At 42.0% G+C, this 20,908-nt stretch overlaps 1 protein-coding gene across 5 annotated transcripts in view; it reads right to left on the minus strand.

Moving 5' to 3' along the window:
- LOC143127169 (NACHT, LRR and PYD domains-containing protein 3-like) overlaps positions 1 to 20,908 on the minus strand; it is a 101,162-nt gene that overhangs the window by 71,779 nt on the left and 8,475 nt on the right. For all 5 annotated transcript variants that reach the window (XM_076288479.1, XM_076288481.1, XM_076288478.1 and 2 more), the window contains exon 2: positions 13,179 to 13,272. In XM_076288479.1, the coding sequence (XP_076144594.1) occupies positions 13,179 to 13,228 (50 nt within the window). In that variant the 5' untranslated portion in view covers positions 13,229 to 13,272. The remainder of the gene's footprint in view (positions 1 to 13,178; positions 13,273 to 20,908) is intronic.

Consider the following 20,908-nt stretch of genomic DNA (forward strand, 5'->3'; position numbering starts at 1 on the left):
CGCTGGGCTAACGAGCCTCAGATTTGACAACCTTTTCTTTATTCATTTATACAGCGGACTGCCGGTGGCCTAACATTACCATCGCGGGTTGCTGACAAGTAGCTGCTAGCCTATCTACCAGTGGTCCGATAGCTGCTTGCTATCTGGGCAGTATCCTATATTTGAGATGAGGATGTCGAGCTTGATCTAACCAGTTAACGTTACACAATGCATGTTTCTGGTTCACCTGTTGTTAATAAAGCAAAATCGCCCCTTTGTAGGCTATTTGGTTGTAATGGAGAATTCTTGCTGTTAAACTGATAGTCCATGATAATGAAACAACACACCATTCTACTTTTGAGGGCTAAATTAAATGAAATATGGCTCGTTTTCCGTTTGAACACATTGTCTGTGGAGGCTATCCTATAAGCCTCGGCATGGATGGCATGGTGTTCTCAACGCGTAGCAAGAATCCTAGGTCCAGGCATTGGCTCTCTTTGGGTGGTGTTCCCGTTTACTATGAATGTATCAAATACATAAAATGGTACTTTGCCCAGTGCTGATTAAAAAGGTGCTGTTGTGCTAAAATAAATTCCTGTGGCGTGCTGTCGGTGGAGTGGGTGCTCACGGCTACGGTAAGAACCGTGTGTTCCCCGCCATCCACACCTTTGCCTAACTGATTGCCACACCTGTAAATATACCTAATTTCCCGTGACGTGCCACACCCAGTGCAATACTCCCCCAAGTGGCTAAAATAAGTAATAACTAAATTAACCTAACTAAAAGTGGATATAAATGGCTCCTACACCCCGGCCCCATAATTGTGAATATTTACTTTAACCACAATTACCCAAATTATCTAATTTAAACTAAAGGAGCCATTTGTGCAGAGCTAATCTAAGTGAATCTTTTTTTCTTGAGCCTAGGACATCGGTGGGCAGGTCATCTATTCAGGTCATCTATGGCCAGTCAACTAGTCGGGACCTCGTCTATGACACTTCAGCTTCCATCAATAAGCAGATCTTCGTTACAGGCCGGTCCAGCTGACCAGTCTTTGTCTTCAGCTGAACTGAGCGGACAAAACCTTTTTTATCGGGATACGTCTGAGTAATTCTTCCCATCAGCCAGGACCCTCGTGGAGCAACAGGATCCATTACAACCACAATGTCTCCAATGGAAAAGCTTCTTTTTGGTCTCGTCCACTTATGTCTCTCCTGGAGTAGCGGTAAGTATTCCCTCACCCAGCGCTTCCAAAAGAGGTCAGATAGGAACTGCACCTGCCTCCATCTTCTCTTCATGTACAGGTCATCCTTACAAAAGAGTCCAGGAGAGAAGTGTGGCTTTGACTTTAAAGTGGAAATGAAGCAGTCAAATAAAACAGAAGTCTATAGCACTAGTTAAATATTTAAATATACCTTAAATACAAATAAAGTCAGAAATATGACCTGTTATTCAGAATAAAGCACAAACAAGTTGCATTAATTTCAGCTGTGCGCCGCCATCTTTGTTTTCAGAAAATGATGACATCACAAGAATGGTTGGTACAACATTCTATGCTGTTTACATAGCGGCTTTTACTGTCTACGAGCGGCTGTCATAGCCTCACAGTTAGCTTACTGCCTCAACAAAATGGATATGGACGAATGGGATAGACCCACCAATGAGGACAGGCATCCTATGCTTTTGAGCCAGTAAGTGCAGTGGGAGTTTTAGTGCCCCCAGAGCCTGACTATGGAGGAGAAATAGATGATCGAGAGAGAGGTGTATCTGAGCGCACAGTTCAGCGCATGTTCACTGACATGGCACACATGGAGAGTGTCTGCTGCCAGGAAATGAACCTGGGACATCTCATCCAAAATAACAGATATATCACGTCCAATCCTACGTGCCAAATGCTGTCATTAAAGCGAGACGTTGGAGGTTGCAATGCGGTCGCTGAGGGACATCCGAGCCGAAACACTGAAACGCCCAATAAACAGCAGTTAACCAACTAACACACTCTTGATAGGTTGTGCAGAGGGGGTAGGCTAGGGGACTACACTGATCACCTGAGACTACACTAATTTCTACACCCATACTCAGTTGTTCTGCAATGTATTATCATGGTAGAAGCTGCGATACAGTACTAGCATAGCATAACATAACAAGCACATACTGTAACTAGCATAGCATGAACCCTAACATCTATGGTGGCTACAAGCGGCACATCTGTGCATTTATTTACTTAAATTGAACAGCATGTTATTTTATGTTAGCTTACATAAACAAATAAAACTCAGACGCCTTACAGTCCATAAACAACGTCTACCCACAAAACCATGCCTGTATCACAGACCTAGGCTACTTCAGAGTAGCCTACACAAGTCAGGCGTAGGCTAGCGTACCCACAACAGGTTCTCACCAGGTTCGCAAGCCTCTGCAAATAGTTTCCACTACTACTTGAGTGAAACAAATGCAATCATTGATACCAATCAATCACAAAAAGAAACCTCTTACTCACACATGAGAAGTTCGCTCCCCCGAGTTTATTCACCAATTCATCAACGATGCAACTGCATTTTCAGGTCGCGGTAATCAACAAGTTGTGCGAGAACATCCAAACACATTATTGCGACTGAAGTTAAATCTAATTAAGTACTGTCTCTGATAGGCCTACAGGCTCCATTACAGCGGCCCTTGTTCTTGTACAAACACAAAAACAAACATAAACAGAATTTGCGTAGGCATATTGAAATAAAGTGAACGTCCGCTAATGGATAAAACATCCACGAACAAACGCTAACCATTCTGATGACGTAGCGCCTGCATTTTTAAAACATGGCCGCGCCCTAGTGGCGAAAGTCGTTATTGACATGTCATTTTCCAGTGAAACTACTTGAATTTCAGATTTAATGAAAATCCATGTATCTTCAAAAATGAAAAAGCAACCAAAAAATGGTCACAGTTCTCACTGCTTCATTTCCACTTTAAGAGCAGGATGTGATTGGGTGTAAGTGCTTCAAGGTCATTTGCATCATCAGAGGCCTTTGTGATTGGACGACTATTGAGAATGGCTTCGACTTCGCAAAGAATAGTATGAAAGACCTCATCATCCAATGTTTGGAGTCTGAGCGTGGAAGAGAGGACCCTTTTCACAAGACGAATAAGCCGTTCCCAAACGCCCCCATGGTGAGAGCCGGCTGGAGGGTTAAAGGACCATGTTAGACTACTCTGCAGTAAGGTATGCTGAATCTTCTGGTGGTTTAACTCAGCAATGGCTTCCCTTAACTCCCTCTCAGCTCCTATGAAGTTAGTGCCATTGTCTGATGTCAGGTGTGTCACCTGACCTCTGCGACACATGAAACGGCGAATTGCATTTATACATGAGTCAGTGTCTAAAGCATAAGCAACTTCAAGATGAACTGCCCTACTTGCCATGCAGGTAAAGAGGACACCGTAGCGCTTCACTCTGCCCCGGTCTTTCTTCACCTCCACTGGCCCAAAGTAGTCAACGCCCACATTTGTGAAAGCAGGTAAGTCTGGCACAATTCTCTCTACTGGTAGGTCGGCCATTTTCTGTTCCCCCGTCTTTCCTTGGAGGCGGCGACACACTACACACTCAGAGATGACCTTCCTGCAGGCAGAATTGGCATGAGTAATCCAGTATCGCTTCCTGAGAGAAGAAAGCATGTGATTTCTACCTGCGTGACCCAGCTGTTGATGGATATGCTTCAAGAGGAGTTTGGACACATGTTGCTCTTTGGAAAGAATGACAGGATGCTTTTCCACTTCAGGCATAGCAGCCCTACTCAGCCTTCCTCCCACCCGCAGCAATCCGTCCTCTAACACTGGGTCCAGCTTGTAGAGGTCGCTGTTTCGTTTGACAGATCCTCCGTCTTTCAAAACAGCCATCTCATCAGAAAACCTCTCTTGCTGGGAAAAGCTGATAACGGCACCTTCTGCCCTCTCAAGGTCACCTGTTGTCCGTGACTGTCCACAAAGTGCCAACCTTTTCTGTTGCATCTCGGCATGAAGGTGATTGTTTCTTCGGCCTCCATTGTTATGGCCAATGCTTCCAGAGGCTTCAAGAACCTTTCTCCTTTGGGACAATGTTAGAAGTACATCTCTAAGTCTGAGCATCCATGCCACAGACGTTCTCAGCTTCTTAAAATCTGAGAAGTAACTTAAAAACACCTTTGTTGCATTCAGTGGACTATGGGAGACAAAAGCATTCACGAGCGGGTCTTTCTTCACCTCATGGTCATCCACAGGAATCAAAGATTGTTCCATGATTGTCCTAGGCCATTCCGCTTTCCCCCTCAAGAGAAATTGTGGTCCCTTCAGCCACCTCTCGCATGCAAAGAATTCTTCAGCACTTAGACCTCTGGATGCCTCATCTGCTGGATTCAGTCTTGTGCCAATATGTCTCCACTGTGCAACATCCGTTTCATTTCTGATTACAGCCACCCTATTAGCCACAAATGTATGAAACCTCCTGGTCTCATTTCCAATATACTTTAAAACGGTTGTGCTATCTGTCCAGAATACTGATGGGTGTAGATCCAGCTGCAACTCCCTCTTCAGCATCTTGTCCACCCGGACAGCCAGGACAGCGGCAGTTAGCTCGAGACGAGGAATTGTTGTTTGCTTTAAAGGAGCGACCCTGGCCTTGCCCAAGATAAAAGCAACACTGACATGGTTTCTCTCATTCTCCATCCTCAGATATGATACAGTTCCGTAGCCATACTCACTAGCATCGGAGAAGTGATGCATCTGCAGGTGAATAGGTGTTCCAAAGTCTTTTGGCTTGATGCACCGTTCCACTGTGAGCTCAGTGATGTGATGGAGATTAGCCAGCCATTTGGACCACTGTTCTGAGAAGACACGAGGTATGCCAGCATCCCAGCTGATGTTCAGCCTGCACATCTCCTGCAGCATCCTTTTAACAGGTAAGATAAATGGTGCAAGAAAACCCAAAGGGTCATAGATAGACGACACCACAGACAATATGCCACGTCTTGTATGTGGACGCTCTTCTATGGCTATCCTAAAGGTCAGAATGTCTGCATCTATGCACCAATGAAGACCAAGAGCTGTTTCGACAGGACTTTCCTTTTGATCCAGGTTAAGCCCCCTTGTGGTCTTGGAACGCTGTAGCTCAGGAATACTGGCCAAGACCTCACTGCTGTTGCTTGTCCACTTCAACAGGCGGAATCCTCCCTTTGCACAGGCTTCAGTCAATTCATGCACCATTTTTATGGCTTTGGCCTCCGATGATACAGACTTTAGACAATCATCCATGTAGAAATTTTGGAGTATTGTGTTCAGAACACTGGGTTCGAAGTTGTCCTTGTAGTCTCGCACAATTCTCCTCAGTGCATAATTCGCACAACTGGGCGAAGACACAGCCCCAAAGAGGTGAACTCTCATCCTATATTGCATGGGAGCTTGACTTGTATCACCATCAGGGTACCACAATAAGCGTAAAAAGTCTGTATGTTCTGGAGACACCCTCACCTGATGGAACATGGCTTGGATGTCTGCCATCAGTGCTACACGTTCCAGTCTAAACCTGGTAAGTACGCCAAGCAAGGTGCTTGTGAGGTAAGGCCCCTGCAACAGCTGTGAATTCAAGGAAATTCCTTTAAACACAGCAGCACAGTCAAAAACAACTCTAAGGGTTTTCTTTTTCGGGTGGTATACCCCGTGATGGGGAATATACCACACCTTGCCGTCAGCTCGTCTCAACTGCTGATGTGGTACAAGCTCAGCATAACCCTTTTCAATGACTTCGGAGAGGAAAGCTGTGTATTCTTGATGATAATCTTTGTTCCTCTTGAACTTCTTGTGGAGACTTAGGAGACGCTGCTCTGCCATGCTGTGGGTGTTTGGCAGCACGACATCTTCAGCCTTAAAAGGCAAGTCAAAGCAGTAGTGTCCTTCATCAAGCTGAATTGAAGACTCCATTATTTGCATGAACCTTTGATCCTCTCTGGATGGGCATACATCATCTGATTTTTCATTAAAATCCTGATTGTATTGGGCAACCAACAAGTCCTGTAGCTTGGCGACTGAGATCCTATTGGCAGTGATAGCAGGACGGCCAAACTTGCCTTTGCGCGGCTCGCCACCTCTTAATGGACCATTCACGACCCACCCCAGGAGAGTCCTTACAGCATATGGTCCTTCGCCTTGGCTATTTATTATTTCCCATGGTTCCATGAGCTTCGGCGCATTGGTGCCTATCAGTAATTCCACCTCTGCTTCAAGACTGGGAACTTTAATGCCTTCGAGGTATTTCCATCCCTCTAAGTCCTGTTGAGTGAGAATGTTATTTCTGCTCACAGGCATGGTCCTCTGAGTATAGACTTCAGGTAAGTCCAGGAAGTTTTCTTCATTCAAGTTAGAAACCTCGAGACCACTAAGCAAGAATGTGTCTACTGACCTCTCTTGGCCAAGAGTACGAAGAAGAATGTTAGTCTTGACTCCTGAAAGATTCAGTTTCCTCATGAGATGTTGGGTACAGAAAGAAGCTGAACTCCCAGGGTCTAGAAAGGCATAGGTGTTCACAACCGTGCTCCCGGACTTGGCCTTCACCTGTACAGGCACAATAGAGAGAACATATTCATCACTTCCGGCCCCAGTATGGCCACATGTCTCCAATGAAACAAGTGCATTGTTGACTGACACTTCCTGTGCTGTAGCATTCCCTGCTAATATGACCTCTCCTCAGACAGCTGAAACACACTCTGGCTACTTTCAGAGCATCCAATTTCTCCCTGTGAATCATCTCGTCAAGCTGTGAACATTTCTCCACTGCATGTTGGCCCTTACACACACAGCATGACTCTTCGTTGTTCTGTGAAGCTGGCCCTCTGCGCTGTTGGTGCCAAGCTGCTGATGTGGTTGGTCCTGAGGCAGTATTGATGGCTGCAACGGTAGCTTGGCCTCTTCCAGTATGTCTGCCTTTGGGTTTAAAGGAAGGATCTGGCGGTGTACCCTGTAGGTCACCAAAGAGGGGGTCGGACAGAATCTTTACCTGACGCTCAATGAAGGCCACAAAGTCTGGGAACATAGCTCTGTAACCACGGCGCTCCTGTAGCTCGCAGGCAACAGACCTCCATTTTTCCCTCAGTTTATATGGCAACTTCATCATTATGAGGCAAAGATTGGATGGCACGTTCATCTCCTCCATATGCTGTAAGTCTTCCATCACATTGCAACAGTCCCTTAAAAAGATTGAGAAAGACTGCAGAGCATTAATGTCATCGACCCTCATCATTGGCCACTTCATAGCCTTCTCTATATAAGCTACAGCAATTTTCATTTCGTTTCCAAAATGTTCTTTTAATAGGTTCTTTGCTCTCTCATAGCCTTGTCCAGAAACCATGTTATAGCAACTCCGAACAAGTTCCCTTGGCTGCCCTCTGGTGTATTGCTCGAGGTAATAAAGACATTCTTGTTTATCTGTAGTTTTCTTTTCAATAGCTTGTTCGAAAGCTCTAATGAAGGTAGCATATTTAAGTGGATCACCATCAAACTCTGGGATAGCTCGTGGAGGAAGAGAGGCTAAGGCTTGGTTCTGAACCAACTGAGCAGTGATGTTGGTTTGCTGTTGCATAAGGTCGTACAGGGTAGGGTGTTGAACATTGTCATGAGGGGAATGATGCATACGTGTACTCCCTTGTGAGGTTGATGGCTGAAGCCCTGCTGGTGCAGCGTTGGTGGATCGGGGTCCTGGGACATTCCCCGGCACTTCGGACCTGTGACAAGATGGTGCGTACGACACCAAAGTGGACAAAGTGTTACTAGATCTTACTGAAGACTGGGCTTGTAGAATGTGCAGCCTCTCTTTAGGCCGTACAGCCAGAGAATGCTCCTGTTGGAAAGAGACAGTTTTAGGAAGATGCAAGACAGGAGCTGTGTTCAATAAACTTGACGTTTGTGATTTCAAATGAGCATGAAGATAGGCATTCATGGCATCTTCTCCATTATCCTCTTCATACTCATCCACATCTTCACCACCACATTCATTTTCGAACACAGTCAACTTAGCTGTAGCAGCAGCCAACTTTGCCTCAACCTCTAGCTGTTCCCTTTTCCTTTTCAGCTTTGCCTTTTCAATTTGAAGAGCTGCTTCTTCAGCATCAAGGTCATGCATTTTTCTCAAGGCTGCTACAGACTGTAAAAGAGCAGCCCTTTCGGCTTTCGCCTTTAGGTGTACAGAAATAAAACTGAAAGCCTTTGAATGGACAGAAGAGCGACCTTTACGTTTCGACCCCTTACTTGAAACATTTGATATACTATCTTCAGGCCTTATGTCAGAATTTGTTGTAGACAGCACATCAAGATTCTCATCCCTTTTCGCAGCAGCATCAACCAACCATTGCTTCACATCATTCTCAAATTGATTAATTTCATTTGTTTTCTGTGCAAGCCAATTTTGTTGCTTTTCATGTTCAGGGTCTGTCATAGGCATTTCCAGCAAAGTAGTTTGGGTTTCTAAAACTTCTTTGCACAACGTGGAATATTTGCTAAGGCATTTCTTCACATCAGACACAGTTTGAGATGTAATTTTTCCAGTAAGAAGCTCATTAATCCGTTGCTTAATTTTATTAGCTTGCGTAAGTTGGGATTTACGATTTTTCTGCAAGTTTTCAAACAGCATTGTAAATCCCTTAGCTGTTAATTTTCTTATGCGTTTCCCCGAATCATCAACAACAGAACTCGATTTATCAGGAGCCTTATTTTCATCTGTAGTCACAGAAGCGCCTTTGGCCTTGTCGGGCAATTGTCCTTCATCTGCACTCATCTTTGTGCGTTAAGTTCAAGCGCTCAATGAAACAGCACAATAACTTTACTTATGCGGAGGCAGCCCACAGCACACATACGCACACAACACAGCACTTAATATTCCGAGCGTCAGAATTTCTTTCAATTAACAACACAAGTAGCCTAATTTTACAAAGCCACAGCACTGAAACAGTCTTTCATTTCGAGTCCAAGTTTTTCCAATTCCATCGGCAGAGAAATATGAAAGTGTACCCACCAGCTGTCCGTGGTTGCAGTCTGCACTGGATAACGACTTGAGGACTTAAAGGTGTTTCAATTAAGAGTTCCAGGCTCCGCAACAGGTAAGCAATCAGACGGGCGATCCTTACGATATCCAAACACCGTGGTCAACAGGAAAATGTTTTTACAATCCAATTCCTTATCCAAACGATCGGGACGCTCCTGTCCAATTCAGAAGCATATCCAAACGAAGAGGAATAGGTTCTTACGATGTGGAGGCTATCCTATAAGCCTCGGCATGGATGGCATGGTGTTCTCAACGCGTAGCAAGAATCCTAGGTCCAGGCATTGGCTCTCTTTGGGTGGTGTTCCCGTTTATTATGAATGTATCAAATACATAAAATGGTACTTTGCCCAGTGCTGATTAAAAAGGTGCTGTTGTGCTAAAATAAATTCCTGTGGCGTGCTGTCGGTGGAGTGGGTGCTCACGGCTACGGTAAGAACCGTGTGTTCCCCGCCATCCACACCTTTGCCTAACTGATTGCCACACCTGTAAATATACCTAATTTCCCGTGACGTGCCACAGGAAATAACGTGCATTGTGGGTAGCTTATTTTTTTAACGAAAACATAGCCTACTATAGAGTTTACAAATTATTTCCTTTAATGTCACGTTTCCATATCATTATAACCCGATTCGAAATTATTCATTATTTATTATTATTAATTAATTATTTTTAACACCTTTCCGACATTGCCCTTTTCATCTCGCGTACCCCCTAGTGGCAGCTCGCGTACCACAGTTTGGGAATCCCTGTGCTACGGGATATGCCCATTAAAAAATTGTATTAGTTTATTAAGAAAAAGACACCGTAGATGTGAAAGTATTTCCTAGCCCGGTATAAAGGTCCATGTCTACTCACTATCACCATAATGCATAAGGAGGACATGATATCATGCATGACTGGTCGAAGTGAAAACATGAGGTTAGTGTAACTGATTGTCAGGGAAATCATGCTGCGATCTCATGCTACGACAATCTCTCTCTTAGCAGCTTACCGGTATGTCCATTCATGAAGCCTACAGGATGTAATAACGCGTAATCACGTTTCATGTTTTTGTTTTTTTTACCATCGCTGAAATATAAATGTTGCGCGCATAACGTCGCGGTGACCATTAAAGGACATCAAAGACCTCAAAGTCTCGGGGACGTCCTTTAGATGTCCCGAACACAGATCTGCGGGATGTCAAGGGAACCCTACACAATGTCGAGGAGGTGACGTTCGCCAGGGGACCTTTAGGGGATGTCGGGGACTTTATTTTGTTTACTGGGTAACCGATTACCAGAATAGTTGGCAATTAATTTAAGAGAATCAATACATTTTTGCAGCCCTACAATGTGATCATGCTGATGAACACATTTAGAAAATATGGATAGCTCCTCTGAAAACACAATAAAGCTGACATGTAAATTTTCGGTCAAAAGTGCTTATTTCCTTTTTAAAGCATTAAGATGAATTAAGAATTAAGAAGCATTCATTGAAGTTGAAAACATGTGCTATGTGTAACGGATGCAAGCTAGCATAGTTGTGCATGTGGAACGTTAGTAAACCTCACTCCCCAACACCTCAAGAGTGCTGCTGGCATGGAAGCTAGTAGCCTTGGGTTTTAGCTCAAATGTCAGCACGCTCGCCTCCCGATCCGAGGTGCTGCTGTTCTCGGGTTTGAGTCCGGGCGTGTGCAGGGCTGAATTGCGCAGGTTCAACACAATGCAGGTTACACATGGTTAATCTCAAAGCATAACATAAGATACAACTCGGCATCAAATTCTACTGGTCTCTAAGCATAACCTTCTTTAAAGAAGCCCTATGCAGGTCTGGTTATTCCTTCGCTGTTTCTGGGTTTTCGCCTGATTTGGGCTCGCATTTTTCACGTCATAGCTCCCCCTGCAGCTTCGGTAGCAAGTGACTGCTACGCTAAACCCCCACTAGCTAGCGAGCTAGCCATCAAAAAACCAAGCTAAACACATAGGGCTCACAATAAAACGGTTGAGCAAACACATTGTTCAAGAGACTATCAAATCACATTACAAAAACGAAGTTCACCCAAGGGTAGGCTACTTACAATTTCAACAGCAAAAAAGCCAAGTCGGAGTCCATTTTGCAGTCTTCTTAGAAACTACAATCTGACTACATTTTCGAGTATTTCCGCCGAGTTACATCCGGATGTGTTCGGACCGCGACCGACTGCGACCATAAAGTTGCATATTCGGTTTTTCCGCGGAGAAGCACTAGGGGGAGACGAAGCACCCACCAAACGACCCAAAAAGTGTTGTAGAACCATCACAACGACTCTCAACCTGCATAATTAAGGTCATTTTTGCTAAAATTGTTGCAAAGGGCCTTTAAGAAACTCGTGAAAAATTTTGGCAAGTGTTCTTGCAAAGGCTCATCTGACATGATTCTGTTGGATGAATTCATTGCTGTGGCAAAATATCTCAGTTCAAAGTAATAACATTGTGTTTAAAAGAAAAACATGTGTTTGTTTAATGTTTTGTGGTTTAGTAAATGTGACAAACCCTCTTTTCCTTTTACCCCCAGTATATACACTTAGGCCTACCTTACTTGATTCAATTAGAAAAAGTGGATTACTCAATCGGACTGACTATTTGAACACAATAAGGATGTGTTTAATTCAAAACTAGACGGTTTCATGTAATTGTAACGTAATATGGTTTGATAAATTGGACAGCCCTAACTTAGAATTGGACAGCCCTAACTTTTTACAGTGTGTAGCTCTTTCTTTCTGTCCATTTTCAGACTATACTCATTATGACTGATGTCCAAGGAGCTCAGAGACCACTCTGAAGTTGTGGCCAGGTTCACTATACTGTATTTTCTGGCAAGTTTGTAACTTGATCTGTCTTTTGTCAATTTGACTAATAAACGTTCCTTGCTCTTTCCTTGCTCCATTCCTGTGATAGTTTTGAGAAGAGGTAACTTTAGTGATAGTTTGTCGATTTCCATTTTTAGAAGTTTAATGGAAACATTGTGGCTTTGAAGGAATTAATTTGCATAAATCTTCCTTGTTTGTGCACCGTACACAGATGACTAGCAGCTTGTAACAATCAGCTTTTTCAAAAGTAACGATTACTAATAAACACGGGTATTATCCTGATCCTCCTACTGGATTATGTTTAAATAAGTTATTAGAAAAAACAAGTTCTGACAATGCATTTAAGTTTCAAGAATATATTTGCACACCCGTGTATAAGCAGTTTTTCAAACCCTTTAGTTCACCCTCATTAAGCACAACTCAGTCTATTAATCCTCAAAGTGATGAGGCGCTTTTCCTTTATGCGTAGTAACAACGCACCCAACAACTGTTTGTATGCACAAACGAGCGCACGTATGCTCATAGGTTCAGCCAAAGTCACTTCTCTCTAAAAATAATCCAATGAATCCACAGAAAAAACCACGGAAAAAATCACTACGACCCAGTCTTTATAATCCACAAACCAAAAAGGAAGTAATCCACAACGAAGAATCCACAAGGAAAGAAAAACAGCTGTGTCCGCGACACAACCTCAGCAACACCAAAAATAGATCAGCCTTACCGGTTTCCAATGCGGCAACGATCGCATTAGGTCCTTTTTCGTTTCTTTTGAAACGGTGTGGCTTTTAGCTATTTCCACAATTAGCGTTATGTTCCAGTCGGCCAAAATCTCATGTCTCGCTTAGACTCCCCGAGCATTTTTCCGCTTCTCTCCTCTTCTTGTACCCCATTTAAAGCCATTCAAAAGTTCCCGCATCCACTGATAGGTGCGTCAGCTGACGCGTTAGACCATCAGCTGACGGGTTTGACAGCCAACTGATAGGTGCGTCAGCTGCATTAGACCAGCAGCTGACGGGTTTGACAGCCAGCTGATAAGTGCGTCATCTGACGCATTAGACAATCATTTGACGGGTTTGGCAAACAGCTGATAGGTTTTCCCACCATATGCAAACCAAAGAAAACATACAGACAGTATTCTGATACAGGCCCACAGGTACATATAAAGAGTGGAAATAGAACAATGTGGAAAACACTTATTACCTGGTTACTAATTATTGTCTGACCAGGTTTATTAGTGAATCCTATATAAATTATGTGGCGGTGCTACAAGCTTTTACAAGGAACATAATTCAGATCATGTGCTGAGTAGCCTACCTTTGCCCCTTTAGACTGGCTTCCTGTTTTATGTCGACTCGTTTCTCCATGTTTCAGCCACTCTTCATAATGTCCAGATGAATCTCATGACAAGCTACAATGAAAACAACAAATCAGACACTTCTATCTCCCGTTCTCTCTTCGTGCGTGCGTGAGTGTGTGTGTGTGTGTGTGTACGTATGCGTGTGTTTGTATCTATCTCCCATTCTCTCTTTGTGAGTTGGCGATGTCTTCAGAATTTAGACATAAACAAGCAGGGAATTGCACTGCACATAAATTAAAGAGCTTGGACATGATTAGAGTAATAGAAATCAGCTGCAGCAGATAACTCTGCAAGTGTCAATGCAAACCAAGTTAATTTCTATCAGAGGAGTCAACACAGAGAAAGCACAACATTCACATCAGAAACGGCCGCTGTTCCCGTGCTTATCTCCACAGTTTATGCTGCTGTAGGACTCCTAAAGGGATCGGCTTTATGACCTCCTGGATATGACAGTGTAATACAAGTGACCTTTGGTAGTGTAACTTGTAAACTCACCAGTTAACAAAACAAGAACATGAACCATGCATGAACACCTAGGCTGCTGTTTGACATTATTCCTGAAACTACATGTAGACTAGACTTAAATAGTCTACATGTTTAAAACACCAAAATGCAAAATGTAGATTTTTGTAGTTGGACGGTTCACTGTTAAGGCACCCTGACAGGAGCTGTCTATCTTGGTTTGTTGACTTCATCAACACAAATTTATGAACTGTTTCAAAGTGCCAGAGTGTGCTCATAGCGCTCTGAGTGGCAATTTACAAACACACCCAAGGGGTCACATCTGACACAGGACATCAAAACCTTATATGCCCTTTTTGATGTGCCAATGTCTGAAGGGACCAAATTCAGAAAGGAAACAATGAATAACCATTACTTTTTCCCAATACATTCAGTTGTGTAAAAATGAATTACCTGCACTTACTAGCTGCTGAACAAATTTGGCCCAGCTTCATCTCTTGGTTTGAAAATCTGAATTTGTAATTGAACAGCCCCGTGCCTACAAGAATCTCTCGACTGCTCTCTTTCCCAAAATGGAGTTGGAGTAGCGTGATGACTGGACACCTCGGTTGAGTAACAACATGTAGCTGGTGGACTTTGTCTCCCTGTTCTTCCCTCTTGTTTCTCTCACTGGTCTTCTCTCTCTCTGTGGGTGTGGCAGATGTCACATGTTCACATACACTGATTACTGGCTCGTCAGTATAGGCCTAAATAACCCAGGTAAGAACTTGCAGTGATGGATAAAGCGCCCCCTGGACCTAAAATCAAGAATAGCTTGGACATACAAACTAAATGTTGCCATATACAGTATTTGCTTGCATAGACTACATGAACATACACCACTTTTGTCTTGCACATCCACATAAACAGCTCACACAACTACCACTTTTACCTTGCTCGTGAAATGTTCTTTTCTCAGAGTTTCCTATGATTTCTGTCTGGACCACAGCCTGGGCCACTCGGAGGCTGCTTCTGTGCAGTAACTCTTGTAATAATCTATTTGCTGTGGTCACTGGAGTGAAATGTGTGGAACCTTGAATCTAACCTTGAGTGTACACTGTCTAATCGGAATAGAGTGTCTTTCTGTGTGTATCCAAACGGCACCTCTTATAGTGAGATTCTGTTCTCTGTAACCTATGTGGAATATAGTTGGTTGACCTGTTGCCTCAGTCTGTTCTATTGTATCCTTATCTGATGTTTGTTGTCTTATAGGCCTACTATTGTGTGTGCATCCATGGCAAGTTGTTTAACATACATTTATTATGCATAGAATCAATAAGATATTGATAGTAAATTGAATATAACAGTTCAGTTTCATGTTCAAATTTGTCTTATCAATAAAATAAAAAAGGCACCGTTTTAGTTCCAGCACCATTCTGCTGCTGAGATTTCTCTACGTTGCTTGATCGAAATTGTTATTTTTGCTGTATATATGAAAATAGTTTCTTATCAAAGTGCAATGGTTGCTGGTATAAGTTAGTTTGAGCACATAATTGATGTTTTGTTTACATGCGTTCAATGTAGGCTAAGTCAATGGGATCCGGAAATCGGCCAATAGCGGTGACCAAAGATTATTTTTCCGGATGACGGACAGCGGTCCCACTAGTACGTGCTCAAACGCGTTCCCAAGTAGCATAACGTTCAAATGAGATCTGCTACAATGGAGATTGCAAAGAGTAGGCTAGGCTATTATCTCTATGAAACATGCTGTTTGAACATTCCCCACTAACACAAAACGTTAAGGGAACGTTCGGGAACGTTAGTGTATGGTTCCCTAAAGGTTAGTTCGAACCAAACCAAAAACTAACGGTTAGGGAACATTCCCTAAGGGTTCTAACGTTCCCTAAATGTTAAGGGAACCAACCAACTAAAACGTTCTCCTGTGGTTGCACAGTACCTTCACACAACATTCCCGTTTGGTTGTCTTTGGTTGTTTTTTGGTTGTTCTGAGTGCGGTTTTGAAATGTTTATTTAAACAAGCTCTATTTCAGTTTTTGAAGTAACATAGCCTACAAAATGTTTGCAGTCACTTGATTTAGATCCACTCAAATGATTGGTCTTATAAAATCTAAGTAAGGTAAACATCATATCAAGATAATATTTATTTTAGGCTAATATCAATTTTACTAAATAAAAAATATATACTTATGTGCTTTTTTTACCGTATTAGGTGAATGAACTTTAAACAAGAATCTATCAATAGAACACTTTTCACAACTAAGAAAATTCACTTCTTTCATTTCACAATTCACTTCAGTTCAATCAGACAGGCTCTCCCTTACACGTAGGCCTACCCCCACGCCAGTAGGGGGAAGACAGCGCCTCTGCTTTCAGGTGATTGATTGAAGTCTTGTCCTGACTTCCGTAAACGGGCTCTGTTTGAATTCCGTGATTCTTGCCAAGTTTGTAATTTACCAGAGCACATTGCTCGTTCGTCTTTGTTTGCTGCTGTTCTCAACGTGTTGTTTTAGCATTGTATGTTTTGTGTCATCGTGTTAACCTGCTCGCGTTGATGTTACAAATAATAGCACTAGGCTACCGTTTCTTTTAATTAGTTTTAGTGTACAGTCAGTCACTCGGCAGCAGTGGTGTAGTCTAGTAGGCTAGTGGATATACTGTAGCTGGATCTAGGCTACTGTGATGTAGGCTAGTAGTTCGCTGTAGTGGGTAGGCTATACTGTGATCAACCCCAAATGTATCCTAGTCTATTTTAAGTGGGTATACTGAGATGGTGATGCTTTTTAAGTGGGTATAACCTACTGAACAGTCCTGCATATGTAGGCTACACTAGAGCCATAGAGATGGCTATAGATAATGTATACACTGTCGGCGGCCATCTTGTAACACAGATGATCGGATAGACGATTCAAGTGAATAGACCTCTGAATTTTGGAGAGGGAGTTAAAGGAACACGCCACCCAATGTCAGTAGTAATATATGTTCTTACCTTAACTTTCACGAGTTGAGTCATACCTCTCCCGTGTCCGTACGTGCACTCAAACGCTCTGGTGCGCGGCTGGACTGTGTTAGCATGTTGCTATGCTAGCGGGCTTTGACGGCAACTAAGCGTAGAAGTAATCAAAAACATCCACGTTTTACCGACTTAAATACAGTTGCACGAGTAGTTGATAGAAATGCTACGGCCACGCAACGTGAAATGTGGCGATTTTCCAAGCGAATAAACCGGAGAACTACAATGTGTGGCGCAATAGCACTTGGGAGTATTTCGACCTAGCGTAGTAGTATTGTTAACACCTAATTGTAGATCCTATCCACCACAGAGTTTAGAATCCATGCTGGATCGACCCTCAGCCTCTCCCTCCCCTCTGAGCGAGAGAGAGGCACACACACTAGAGATGCGCTGATGGGCTATTATTTCAACCATAACTGCATAGCAAAACTTATCATCCATCAGCCATCCATCAACACCAAAGTTTTTTGACCAATTTTCGAAACGGCACCCGCCCACCATCCGCTGGTTGTTTTAATGTAGGGGAGAACTGGTACAATTGTAACAGCGGTACAAATGTAACAGTGTTTTATTCTCAAGATATGGTGTAGCTACGGAAACGTAAACACATATCATGTAATTATGTATAATCTTACAGCCATCCAAATATGAATGGTCTACTATAAATACGATCAGAGATATTAAGCAAAAAGGTGCAAAATTCAAGCATCGCAATTTTTTATTTATTTTTAACCGCAACTGTTTGTTTAAGTTTGCTTTGTGAAATTTGAGCGTGTGGACTTCAATCACATGTCATTCATATCTTCAGTCCCTCTGTTTCAAGTTAACATGAGTCCTATTTGATTTATGTAGTCACAGCACATGCAATTAAATGAAAATAAAAACATGACCTGTGCGGGTCAGTTGTAACACCAGTCTCTATGGCAAAATGAACTGATTTTATCGCGAATGCACGAACATTCTCATTGCGAGTTATGGATTATGATTTTTGTGCCGCCATCACCCAATTAAAGTTAACACAGCAACTTGAAATATCACTGTTGGACCAAATGCTTCAGACATGTAAGAAATAAGCAGTTTATCAACTATATTTACTGGTTTTATCAAGTGGATATGGCCAAAATAAGCATATTTAAAGGTTATTGTGAGCTATAACACCGTAATATGGTCTGCAATGGCTAATCAATAATGCAATAAATTAGCTTTAACAGTCATACATTTGGACTTTTTTTCTTGATTTTATATGAAAACAGATGCTCTTTGTTTAACCCAGCACTGTTTTGTGTTAAAATATGTTATAGGATTCACGATTTTAGCACTGTTACATTCATGACGCTACTGTTACAACTGTACCGCACTTTTTTATGGCTGTTAAGTTAAATTATTGACAAACTATAACATCTTTTTTAAATTCTGTTTCAACTTTCATGGAGTAGACATGTACTACTCTGTTCTGGTGAAATTTCACAACTCTCAAGTCTATTGTCTTTGTGTAAATCGAGTTTGAATTGGAAAAATAAAAAAGTGTTACAATTGTGCCGGTTCTCCCCTAGGCTATATGGGTGATGCAGCGCTGCTGACGTGAGGCTAGAAAGCCCTTGCCTGTTCTAGGAAGACTGATCCAATGCAGCAAATATATTAAAAGGCTAAAGTCGTACATTGGCTATGTTGTAGCCTATCCCCAGAATATCAGCAGCAAACTCAGTCTCTGTCTCGCAAAACAGTCTCCAAATAAAACGCACATCGGCCTGTTGCCTTTTCTGCCAGCTTGTGAAAATATATCGTCCAAAATGCTTGATTGCATTGCATTCTCCACATTCTTCAGACGAAGAAGTCTGAAATGCAGACATTTTGCTCAACACACTTTTGTCCTCTGCCTTCGAGTGGTAGGCTAACTGTGATCTTCGGTAGGCCTACGTTAAGACAGCAACTTAGATTTTTGCTACCCCAGACCTAACTTGCAATGTAACTTGTCATAGGTAGTTAGGTTAAATTAACACCCTGATCTCCTTATAGGCAAAGATTTTTGAGAGAGCAGTTTTGGTTCCTTTTTGTAGGCGAACTTCAGAGGTCTGTTGGGAAGCATACAGCTGTATGCTGTTCCTAGGAAGGGGCGGAATGTGTGTAGTAGGCTATACACAGCTGCCATACTGGCTTTACAAACTAAGCCCATGCATTTCTATGGATGCTGTGTCTCCCCATTAGAAATTCTCTGGGCTACAATACAAAAATCAAGTCAAAAGCTGAGCCAAATATCAAGTCAAGAAAATCTGGTTGTGTACAGATGACTGATTGCTGCAATACTATCAATAATAGTTTTCTCTGTATGGAAATACTGCTTTGTTCTACTACTGGCTCACAAAAAGTTTGTTCTCTTAACGTAGATTCATACACTAAAGCTATGGAAAAATAGCTCACGTCAGAGCTATTGACGCTGAGAGTCACGTGATGGTAAGACCTCTTAAATACAGACTACATTATTTGCACAATTCAAATATTCTTTTTGCAATCAGTGCAGATTGTATGGTCTTTTATTTCAGATGAATCCGTTCCGCAAGCAAGAAAGCATTCCAGGATGGTGCGTGTGCCTGGAAGCCCTGTCTGTAAGTTAACATTTATACATGTATTTAAGAAACCAGTTGAGTCAAATTTCCTACCATGGAATTACTGACATTCATGTTTATTAACCTGGTGCATATCATGTTACTGTTCTGATGTATTTGTCTCATCCTGCCTTTTTTTGCATGTGAGTTTTTCTTTTTAGCGATTGTTTAATGTAACAGCATAGGTTTATCTTTTGCAAATGTCATGTGCAAGAAACCTACCATAAATGAACTGACCAATATTCATATTTACTTTCTTTTCACCACACAGGCAACCAGCTCATTGCCCAGAGCTGGATGGGTCTATTATAACGCCTGCCACTTCATCTTGGGACCCAGTTGAAGGTACAGTGTCTTTGAATTTTCCATTTCCAAGTAAATACAATTTCATGACAAGGAACTTAAGAGTAACTAACTTTTTTTTTGTTGTAAACAGCACAAGTAACAGTGTGTATAGAGCACTAGGGGTGGGCGATATGGACAAAAAATAATATCTCGATATTTTTTGTGATTTTGACGATAACGATAATTAGCCGATATCCTTTAAAAAATTGTTTTTGTTAAAGTCTGAGTTACTTTACAGCTCATTATTTATGAATAACACCATTACAATAATAACCAATAACCTAACCTGTGACTTTTTAACCAAATCAACCAATGCATTGTCACTCTATGACACATTTCCAATTCTGCCCCCACTTGTTTGTGTGGCAATGACATGGTCTAGCCAGCTACATTAGAGAAGATGAATAGGCCTAACAGTTTCCCAAGAGAAAGTCTGAAGCTGAAGTTCCTTTCAAACCTTTACATAGGATTCAATGTAAAACTAAGAGCAGACCAACAGAGTAGCCTACATCTCAGTTATTTCCTTCTATGTTTTGTTTTAGAGCAATCACGTAGGCTAGCATTCCAAGTTACAGAATAGAAACTAATGCGTTAGCTTATGGCTAATGTAAATGAGAAATCCCATAGAGATGCTAACGGTTAGCATAATCGGTAAACGTAGATATTTAGAGCGAACTTCAGTCCATTTACAAAAGAGTTACATGAGAATAGTTATTTGTTTACAACTGACTATTAAAATACTCAAAGGCTAATGTTTTCTCTACATATAATACCGTGTAGGAAAAAACGTGACTGTCTCATCAATGCTACTTGAACAGAAGTAGCCGCATAAAATCCCAAGTAGGCTACTCTTGCTGCACAAAATAAACATTAGGCTGCGCGGGACAACGTTGTTGTGACCCACTAGTGATCACGTGACACTTGCTCTGTTGCACTTCTCCCGCATCGCCTACCTCCTGGGAATGTATGAGTCTTCAGTGCGTGATTTCGAGTGTTTTTTCAGTAATTTAAATACTCGATAATGTCAATTTGCACATTGTTAAAACAACAATCACAATATTATCGCAGACGATATATATCGCCCACCCCTATAGAGCACCTACCAAAGTCAAATTCCTTGTGTTAGTATACTTGGGTAACATGGAGTCTGATGTTTATATGTTTACACCTTTTATATTTTTTTCTATTTTGATTATTTTATATTAAAGTTATAAATCCCATCAATTTTGCCTGTTTATTAATTCCTGCATATATATAATAATGCATT

Source organism: Alosa pseudoharengus, unplaced genomic scaffold, assembly GCF_046254945.1.
Source record: "Alosa pseudoharengus isolate Yale_2024_CS ecotype anadromous, Long Island Sound unplaced genomic scaffold, YU_APseudo_1.1 YU_APseudo_1.1_scf_17, whole genome shotgun sequence".
NCBI lineage: Eukaryota > Metazoa > Chordata > Actinopteri > Clupeiformes > Clupeidae > Alosa > Alosa pseudoharengus.